Source organism: Neurospora tetrasperma, assembly GCF_000213175.1.
Source record: "Neurospora tetrasperma FGSC 2508 unplaced genomic scaffold NEUTE1scaffold_81, whole genome shotgun sequence".
Classification (NCBI taxonomy): Eukaryota; Fungi; Ascomycota; class Sordariomycetes; order Sordariales; family Sordariaceae; genus Neurospora; species Neurospora tetrasperma.
The window spans coordinates 2,078,812-2,088,703 of record NW_009799179.1 but is presented as its reverse complement, the minus strand read 5'-3'; the positions used below and the strand labels follow the sequence as shown (position 1 = coordinate 2,088,703).

Sequence of the window (9,892 nt, the reverse complement as noted above, 5' to 3'; positions counted from 1 at the left end):
TGACTCGACCGAGAACCTCATCCGCACTTCAGAGCGCATGGCCGCCGCCAACGCCCAGCGCGCGCGCGAGCAACAACAAGCTACTGCCGCTGCCGCTGGAGCCGGTTCCCGCATGTCTGCTCCGCCCCAACTTCACTCCTCCAATAACAACCACAGTAACTCCCTAGCCCCGCCTGGCGGAATGACTGGCGCAGCAGCCATCGGCGCCTTTGGCTCCCTCGGAACCATTCGTCGCGGGAAGAGTATCATGATGTCTCGCAACCTGGGAACTATGCGCCAAGCGAAACTGGAGAAACGCAAAGAGGCCCAGGCCGATCCGTCAGATGATATGATTCTGCGTATCCTCCGCATGAGGCCTGAGGCTGCGCATTATTTGAAGGAAAGACATCGGCAGAAGGAGAGGATGGCGGCGGCGGCGGCGGCTGCCATGATTGTGAGGCAGAGCGTGAATCAGAAGTTTGGTGGTGGTGGATTCGATAATGGTGGAGGAGGACTGAGGGTGAATAAGCGGCAGAGTGTGGTGCCGCCGGTGCCCAAGTTGCCGTTTGGGGCGGGGACGTCGGGGGGACAGGTTATTGGTGGTGGACAGTTTGGGAGGGGTGGGAGGTGAGTATGTGAGTATGTGAGTGTGAGTAGAACGGATTTGTGATGATACGAGGGGGATGGATGATGGAGAGGCAGAACGAAAGATGATGGATGATGATAAAGGAAGGAAGGAAGGAAGGAAGGAAGGAAAGGAAGGAAATGAATTACTTAATGGGTTACATTGTCGTCGTTTTACTTTTTGTCTATTTTGCATTTCTTTTCTTTACTTATACCTATGATATCTGATATACCATATCCGCACTGGAAGGGGCGGGGAAGGGGACGGAGCAAGGGGGCCGGGTTGGAAGGGAAATAGCGTGTTTTTGCTCTTTGATGAAATTCGATTGCTGTTTTTTTTTGTTCTGATAGTTAGGTTCCGTTAGCTTGCGATATCATTCATATCTTCAAGTTGTTGTTCTTGTCATTATGTATTTGTATTGATTGCTATGTACTACCATAGTTGCTGCTGCTGACGGAACTGAGTGATGAGATGAGAGAGAGAAAGTAAGTAGTGGGGATGATGATGACTAAATGTATAACAGTATAACATTTTGGGGGTCTGGGAAGGATATTTAACTTTGTAGCGGGCAGTTCAAATACAAACATAGTATACTAAGGACTAAGGAGTTACATGTGTGAAGGGGGGTGTGATTGGAGGGTAACTTACTTGTTGATGGGAAATAAGGAAGAAAAGGGTGAAGAGAAGGTAAAGAGAGGGTAAAGAGAGAGTCAAACCAAAAAAAAAAGAGTACCATGTTTGGTGTGAATGTGCCACAGACGAGAGCAAGGTTGGACTGTGCCTTCAATGTAAGGAAAGACACCCACCTACGCGAGTAGATACAAGCAAGACAACAAGGAAAGTTCTCTGCATTAAGTCAATGGAATGAATAGTTCTTCTTCCTTGATGTTCATCTTAACTACCTATACCACTACCAATATTTCCCAAGAGAAACGCTTATGATTCAATTCAATGCCTGGCTGCCTATAATCATGCCATGCTTCCCAGTAAACAAACGTTTATAATAATAATGCTGATTTGATGGATGCTGTTTTCCTCCTCCTCCTCCTCCTCCTCCTCCTCCTCCTCCTCCTCCTTCTCCGTCTCCGTCTCCGTAAAGGGACATAACTGACTGGTGTAAAATAGTTTTCCCACAATCGCATTGGGGGAACCTCCGCTGAACTGCCTGCCTGCCATGTTTCTTTTTTCGGGCTCCAAAGGGATGAAAGTAATAATAAAAGGAAGGGATGAGAGAGAACCGTAACAGGAGGAGACAGCGCCAGATGAAACGTCAGACGAAAGGCGGGGAAGTAGCGATGTGAGCCGTTCAACTACATGTTCTGCTCTCATCCCCTCTCAATCGGGGAAAAATCAGACTCCTTCAATCCTTCACCGACACTCCCGACACCGCACTGGAGCTACTCCCGATGACGGTCGGGGTATCTCCATCCACCGCTGGATCATATTCCTCTTCCCTCACTGCTTTAGTCCTGGTCTTGAACCCCCTCTTTTTATGACCGACCACCTCAGCAGCTTTGTCCTTGGGCAGCTCATCCTCATCCTCATCCTCCTCTTCCTCCCCATCACTATCACCATCCCTGGAACTACCCGCATCATCATCACTCCCACTGATGATATCATAAACCCCTCCTCTACTGCCCCTGCCCCTTCCCCTTTGCTCAGCACCCGCAGCCTCCGCATCACCCCGTCCCGTAACTAACCCTTCACTCTCCGCCCCTTCCTCAGGAATCTTCTCGTCCTTCTTGATGTACGAATCAATGATATAGTATTGCAACGCGTTCATGATGAGCGGGAAAAGCATCATGACGAAAATGATTTGCAGTCGTTCGTTTCCCTCGGTCCAGCCGAGGGCCCAGTCGCCCACGCGAGAGATCCAGGGGAAGACCATGAAGATGATGAGCACGCAGAACTTCATGCCCAAAAGGCCGATGAAGTAGATGATGGATTGCTTGAACCACCAGCTCCAGCGCGGTTTGGTGCCGGGTGGGGAGTGGAGGGGGGTGTAGTTGCCGGATTGGAGGGATTCGGGCGGTTGGCCGAGGGGGGTGTATTGGAGGCCGCGGGAGAGGAGGCGGACGATGAGGATGAGGATTGGGATGCCGAGGGTTGTCTGTCATAAATTCTGTTAGCACGGGACTGTTTCATTGGGAAAATAAAAGAACAAAAAAAGAAAAGAAAAGAAAACGGGGAGGAGAAGGATGACAAACATCAATAGCCAAGTTCAACAAATAAAACGAGCACGGATTGGGCGTGTACTCGTCTTCTCCTCTCGCACTCAATATCCCATATTCCACAGCGCGCTTCACCATCTTGGTCCCCACCGCCACTGCCACCGGATCCAACACTTTGATCTCAAACTTGCCGCTTGTCAACATGGACATGAACACGTTGGCGGCGTGCACCAAGACGCTCCCAAAGACTTGTTTCGACACATCAAAGAACCAGATCTTGACCGGTCTTTGTGGCCGTTCGCGCCAGCGCTTGTAGACTAGTGATAATAGAGCCAAGCAGCCGAGGGCAATTTGGACGAGGATGGCGAAAGGGCCGAGTAGGCGGCATTCGGTGTTGTTGTCTGTTTGATGAGCCATGGGGGAGGCTGGTTGTGATGTTGACGACGTAGGTTGCGATGTGGGAGTCATGGTGACGGATATAACGGTTCCGGTGGGAGCAGGTGGGTTAACGACGTGAGGAAAGGTTTCGAATGGTTGTGGTTCCGTGTCTTGGGCGTCGGGATCGTTGAGTTGGGTGTCTACTTGCGGGTCGACAAAGTAATCGGGACGGGTATCCGCACCAGCAGCTGCCTCGCCACCTAGGCGACGATGGAGGCCGTTGACTGTGCCGATGCGCAGACGATGGTGAGAGGGTAGAGTACCGCCGGCTACTTTCACAACCGGTGTGTCGAGGCGGATATCAACATTGCGACGCTGTCCTGACAAAGATAAAGGCGGTGTTGCGCTGAGGGGAGCAAGACCCGGCGCTAAGGGTCCTGGAGGTGGCGGTGGTTGAAGAGAAGGAGGAAACATTTAATGGTGTGTAAGTCTGGCGGGTTAATTGAAGATTGAGGTCTTGGATATTCCCGAGACAGGTTTCTCCCAACAGAAAAACAGGGTCGGGAGGCGTCGTCGTCGTCAGAGACGATTTAGACAAAAGAGGGGCGCTCGAACACGGTGACGTTGGTGTGTGTCGCACAATGGTCAGATGGTTCAAGCGGCTAGAAGTAGACTCGTCCCGTGGTGATGGTTTCGTTCAACTCTAAAAATGGTAGACAAGGTGATTGTAGGTCACGGTACTGTCGGGACTGGTTTGGTGTAATGTTGGTTTGGTCGGTGCAAAGTTCCGAACAAGTGGGCTTGTCGAGTTTCAGCCGTTCGGTTGTTGAATCCCAGCTTTCCACTTTTGGAACGTTGAAACGTTGAGTTGGAGAAGGAGCAGGACGATGACGCTAAGCGCATTCAGTCGCATTCGCAGTCCAGCCAGTTGGTTGATTTTGGTTATCGTTTTCCGAAATCGCATGTGAAGTTTTGTGTGTATTTCCAAACCGGGAAATGAGACAGTCAGTAGTAGGTAAGTAACAACCAATGTCGCGTATCACAGCCGCCAGAACAAAGCCCTGGTTTGAATCGAGTCAAACTGGAAGAATTCAAGAGCGAGGAGAGGTGAGGGGCCGCCGCCTGTTCCTGCGCTTACAAGTTACCTCCTACAGCACAGCACGTCAAGGGCGGAGGCGATGCACAGCAGCAAGGCCCCGTACCGTACCGTCATAGGCCAGTTGCATAGGCGCATGCTCGACTTATCATTGGCTGTTGGTATTTCTCTGGCCTTACCCTGCAGTGGAGCCGTACAAATATTGCCTGAAAGGATCCACTGGAGGACGGGTGTATCAAGATGGATCCATAACCTAATTGCATGGCGGCTCCGCACCCAGGTCCGCTCGGCTGCTGGATATACTTCCCGTCGTCTAAACACATAACGACATTTTGGCCATTTCAGCCTCTGTCCGTCACAATCCTAAATCTTTTTAGGCACTGTCGGGATTCCAGATGAAATGAAGCTGAGGATTTGGGATGAATGTGTGTTGCGTGGTTATGGTACGAGTATCAGGTGAAACCGAAGGATGTGAGATGGCAGATTCAATATACTGCTGGGATAGTTGCATCTTGCCGTTCTCCAACTTTGAGACATCAATTTCATGACGATGATGATGCACGTGTAGGGACATTGCACGCAAGACAAAAAACTCGCATGTGCTGGCGGGCCGTGGCGAAAGCAGGTGGCTTAGATGCTCTGTTCACATACCGCCATCCCGCATCAAACTTCTAACGGCCGGCCTACAGGGCTGAGAAGCATGCCAGGCTTGCTTCGACATTGAATCCACACGCGTCACATGGCTCAACCGCCTGACAGACGTCATTTCACTTTGGCTATGTGATATCCTTTTGCCGAGTGTTATTTGTGTCGCGTAAAAATTGTCTATCAAGGTTCACGAGCAACAACCATCATCAGGGTGCAGGAAATAGGTGGATTCTGAGCGAGCGTCTGACCAAGTAGTGGGACAACGCCAACACTCCAAAATACAGTGACGAAGGGGTAATGACTAGGTTTGCAATTATCTCGTCGCAATCTCCTCTCACGGCTTCTTGCGCCATGGGGATTCTGTGTCGCCATCAATTCAGTTGTTCCCGCATCCCAATGCCAGTTCAGTAGTTGGAAAGTCATGATGAAATCCTCCCCTAGGATAAAGACAGCCGGGGAGCAAAGGAAGGCCAGCAGCCAAGCGGCCATGAAAGCATTGCGCGCGCCCAAGGGCTTTACAGCTGAAGCCCAACCTAAAAGAGTATAAAAAGCAAAAAAAGTCCATCAAACCATCACACCTTTAACCCCGTCGCATTTCCCCATGCCAACGCAACAACAATGAGGGAGCAGCGCCAAAAATAACAAAATCGATCCGTAAGAAAACGAGTTTAATGATGATGTATGATGTTTCGGTAAGAGGCTTCGTGATGAGAGGATTATGGCAAAGGTACACAAAGCCTATCGCCAGAGCCGAATCCGGCCGCGTGTACGAGATACTGCGCGTCGTTCGTGGAATCTCTTCTGTTGTCATTCGTACACTGGGGGGATCCGATTTGTGATAACAGGGGTTTATCGTTTAGGCGCACTCTGGGACGGTGGGAAGCAGCTTGCGCACAAAGTGAGGGATGGAGCTCCGCGCGTAAAAGGTCAACGGCGACCTGTCCTTCTTTCGGGTCGGTCCCGGCGGCGATGATCTGCTCGAAGCAGCCGGTGGTGCTGATCTACTCGAAGCCGGTGTGCTCGGCGCCGTCGTGCGCGGCGCCGCCCTGGTCTTGGAGGAGGAAGTATTCATAGAAGACGGGCCTCCAGACGATCGTTGTCGAATTCGGAGGCTGTCCGTAGGCCCGTCTAACTGTCAATCGATCCCGTGTTGCCTCTTGATGCGTTCTAGATTCTCCTTGCGAGCATCGAGGTCCTCTTTTGTCTTGTTCATCTTGTCGGGCTGGTGGTATAGTACTGCATAACGGTCAGCGGGCCCCTACGATGGCGACCATGTGAGGTCAGGGACATAAGCACATACCAACGAGGTAGCGGTTCTGAAAGTTGTAACCATTCAACTTATCGCACGCCTGCTTCGCATCCATTACGTCCTCATAGACAACGAAGGCGGTGCCCTTTGTGTTGCTCGCAATGCCCTGGCGAACTTGACTATAGCCCGACGTGTCAGTGAGAGGACGACATGATGGTCGCCAGGGACGGGATGCCATACCGGATAGGTCCGTACTTTCCAAAGAGGTCGAAGAGCTCCTCCGGAGTTACGTTGTAGCTGTCGAAACATGTTAGTCCATGACATGTCCATGACATCTTGACGACAGCGAGGGAGGCGATGGCGTACCTTAGATTCTTTACGAACAAAGCTCTGTTGTATAGAGGCCAGGGGTTAGTCATGCTCAATGGTAGATGTCCAAAGTTGACGTAGGACAGGAGGGCGATTGATGGAGGGACGTATAGGGAATGTAGCCAAGTAGCTGTAGTTAGGTGTAGGCAAGGTGTGTATGTGTGTGTACAGGCGGCAAGCGGGCGGGCGGGCAGGCGATAGGACACCCGTGGGCAGCAGGGTGACCGCAAAGGGACTCGGGGACTCACCGATTCACTTCAGGGCCAAGTTTGTTGGCGCGACTCATATCTCGATGTCGATATTGGTAGGGCTCGACTCGGGGAAACTAATTGTTGGTGATGGGTAGGGCGTTCAAAGAGGGGTGTTTCACGCGACGAAGCTGGAGTGGTGGTGGTGGTGGTGGTGTTCAAGTGCAAAGTGGAAATGGCGAAAGAGATAAGTGAGGCTGATGCGAGACTGGACGGGTGGACGCGGGAGGGATTGAGGAGAAAGTTCGAGTTGGAAACGGCCACAGGCGGGTGGGGCTGCTGCTTTCTGCCTAGCCTGCCCACGTGACGCCACCAGTCAGGGTCAGTGGCCTGCCTGCAGTGCGGTCGGATGGCAGTGGAAAGATAGCAGAATGGTCAGCTGGCACCAACGCATACGCCTGTCTGCATGTGAGTTGCGCTGCACGCACATCAAAACAAGCAATGATCAATTCGTCCAACCTTCCAAACACAGCGCGCGTCCAGGGTCCTGGCAGCCACAAGCCGAGTGTTTGATGCAGGAACGGTCAGATAACGCCTTGAGTATTTCATCCCAATATTGGCCTGAAGGTAACCTTGGTACTTATTGTCCCACTGCGTATACGCAAACACCCGACTGTTGGAGACAACTTCAAGCAACGTGGCTCATTATTATTCATTTCTGCCAAATTTTCACATCTCATTTTGGTATCCCAACAAGCAACTGGATATCCGCCCCGATTCCCGATCGCTTTCCGACGACGGGATTCTCGGGATTAGCAGCTATTGGAATCCGCTAAAGTTCGATAAGATAACCGGACGGGGTTACGAAACAATGATTTGCACTTATCCCTGGACGAGATATTCAAGTGATCATGCCTCACCATTCTGTCACCTCATACCCTGCCCACGATGAAGCCCTCGGTCTGGGATGAACTCCACAGGATTTGCAACCTCCGGAGTAACTCTGTCCGACAGTCTTTTTGTCTTTTTTTTTTGCGACCTTTTCACAGCAAAACGAAGACTCAAACGTCAAGACAGACAGACTACTACCTACCTAGACCAAATAAGGTTTGTTTATTTTGTCCCCTAGCCCCTTTTTCTGTGCGGCCCCCACCTTTTTGGAGCCTCTTGGTATGGAGAAGGCCGGGAGACACCCGACGAACCTCTGGAGTCTGTCTCTTCGTAGCCACGCTCACCCTTGTCTGGGCATCATATCGAGTTGTCATTTGCTGGGGAACTGTCCACTGTTGTTCAGATTACCTGTACAACACCTCTATCACGACATCGAGCGGCGACTGGCAACTCTGATTCGTGACGGCTTTCTTCACACCTGGTTTCTCTCATTGCGACATCTCGATCATGTCTGAGACAATGACATCAGACTGGGATTCTTCACCGGAATAAAGGAGCCATGGAAAACGAAATCGTTCTAGAAGCCAAGAGCGTCTTGGCTATCACTTTAGCTCTTAAAAGAGAGCCAAGGGGCCTCTCCTTTAACTGTTGGCGATATCGTTACTACTCGGCCCTGTCAGCGCACGGCGACACGCCTTTCAGACGCGTCAAGCGGTCAAGAGATTGGAAATCATTGGCGAACAACATTTCCCTTTGCCGGGCGTGTTGGATATAGGAGGTCCCAGGGCATAGCAAGACTGGCCGAGAGCTGCCACCTGCTCATCTTCGTTCCTTGGTCGGCATCTCGGGTGAATGTCAGAACTTAGGTATGGTCCAGTGTCAACGAAAACATTGGCCTTTTGTTCTTCACGGCCGTTGAAATGCCACTTACAACCCTGACGCGCTAGTGCACAATTGGTGTTTCATTTCCGTTTTGCCTCGTTCAAAGACGCTGAGAGTCCCAATTCAGGGACCAATTAAGCCATGACTCCAGTCCCGTCCGCCCAAAGACCACCAACAGTGAATTACTAACCCTGAACACTGTTTGTGTACTGTAGCGCGTTTCAGCGGGCAGGTACCCGCGAACCTCGACAACGCACTTGCACCCACTGCAGGGCTGAAATCGCATCGTCGCCTCCACTTTTCGTAATCTCGAGCTTCGACTTGCTCCCAACTGTTTCTCTTTCCATCCATCATTCTCTCCTCCTTGGCTTGAATTCAACACGTCAATCTTCTCGCTCTGTAATTCTTGACTAGTTAAAGTCTGTCCTTTTCACAATCAACTCGTAATTTCAGCTGCGTTGCAACCATCACGAGAACGGTTCCCGTCAACAAGCTGTGTTCGAATACCGGGAGTGGACGATGCCCTCCGTCACCCACGAGAGGATCCCTTCAGCCAAGAAGAGGAGGCGAGACGATGTCGAGAATTTGTACACTTCGGGTAACATCCAGATTCCATTGTATGCGGACTACATGTCAAACCTCTCATTGCCACTCCAGTTCGCTGACCCCCCCTTCCTCTACTCCAGCTCCCACCCAGCCCTCGACACCACACGCGGAATCCTAGCCGACAAATCCTCCTACGAGAATCCCACCATACATCAGCCTTACCCGCCAACCCTGCGCAAGATAATACCGATCGCCATCAACAAGAAACAACGCATGTCCGGGTCCGATGAAGTCCACCACCGAGAGGATAGCCACCACGGCACGCAAGCCAAGTCCAATTCTCCAACTGCTGCTTTCCACCCCCACCACCTGAAACAACACGCTTTGCTGTCCAAGATCAAATGTCTAGACAGGTGTCATATCTGCTTTCGAAAGCCGAGCAAGAAGGCCGACCTGGATTCGTACGCCGACTGCCAAGGTTGCGGCCAGCGTACGTGCTATGTATGCATGAGGCAATGTCCCGGATGGACATCGAGTTTCCATCATCAAGGGCGACATCACTATACCGAAACCGGAGAACAAGAGGCGCAAGTGCAAGATATTCCCCTGGCGAGCTCAAGTCCTGAGAACTCGTTCGCGATGCTGGATGCGGACACAGAGACCGAGGTGGACTTGGATGAGGTTGTCGAAAAGGAAAGTCCAAAGCTAAAACCAACGACTACTGGATGGCATGCCAACGGCCACCGGGAAATGATATGCGGACATTGCTGCGAAGAAAGAGGGGTCAATGGGGATGTGGTGTGTTTGGGCTGTTTACCTTCCTTTGGGGGATGACACGGCATACATCTCAGGATTCGACACGAACAGTCT

The 9,892-nt window shown here is 51.5% G+C and overlaps 4 protein-coding genes across 4 annotated transcripts; 2 read left to right on the top strand and 2 right to left on the bottom strand.

Moving 5' to 3' along the window:
- Positions 1 to 37: 37 nt before the first annotated feature.
- On the top strand, positions 38 to 717 carry NEUTE1DRAFT_149551 (uncharacterized protein; the record flags this gene model as incomplete). Its single annotated transcript, XM_009857222.1, has 1 exon — positions 38 to 717. The coding sequence occupies one exon, from the start codon at positions 38 to 40 to the stop codon at positions 608 to 610; it is 573 nt and encodes a 190-aa protein (XP_009855524.1).
- A 1,247-nt stretch (positions 718 to 1,964) lies between these two features.
- Positions 1,965 to 4,512, bottom strand: NEUTE1DRAFT_125497 (uncharacterized protein; the record flags this gene model as incomplete). Its single annotated transcript, XM_009857221.1, has 4 exons — positions 1,965 to 2,714; positions 2,812 to 3,559; positions 3,890 to 4,046; positions 4,503 to 4,512. The coding sequence occupies 4 exons, from the start codon at positions 4,510 to 4,512 to the stop codon at positions 1,965 to 1,967; spliced, it is 1,665 nt and encodes a 554-aa protein (XP_009855523.1).
- Positions 4,513 to 5,029: 517 nt separating this feature from the next.
- On the bottom strand, positions 5,030 to 6,952 carry NEUTE1DRAFT_89652 (uncharacterized protein; the record flags this gene model as incomplete). Its single annotated transcript, XM_009857220.1, has 5 exons — positions 5,030 to 6,133; positions 6,198 to 6,325; positions 6,387 to 6,443; positions 6,513 to 6,536; positions 6,764 to 6,952. The coding sequence occupies 5 exons, from the start codon at positions 6,799 to 6,801 to the stop codon at positions 6,033 to 6,035; spliced, it is 348 nt and encodes a 115-aa protein (XP_009855522.1).
- A 1,879-nt stretch (positions 6,953 to 8,831) lies between these two features.
- Positions 8,832 to 9,856, top strand: NEUTE1DRAFT_89649 (uncharacterized protein; the record flags this gene model as incomplete). Its single annotated transcript, XM_009857219.1, has 2 exons — positions 8,832 to 9,093; positions 9,163 to 9,856. The coding sequence occupies 2 exons, from the start codon at positions 8,996 to 8,998 to the stop codon at positions 9,854 to 9,856; spliced, it is 792 nt and encodes a 263-aa protein (XP_009855521.1).
- Positions 9,857 to 9,892: the final 36 nt, after the last annotated feature.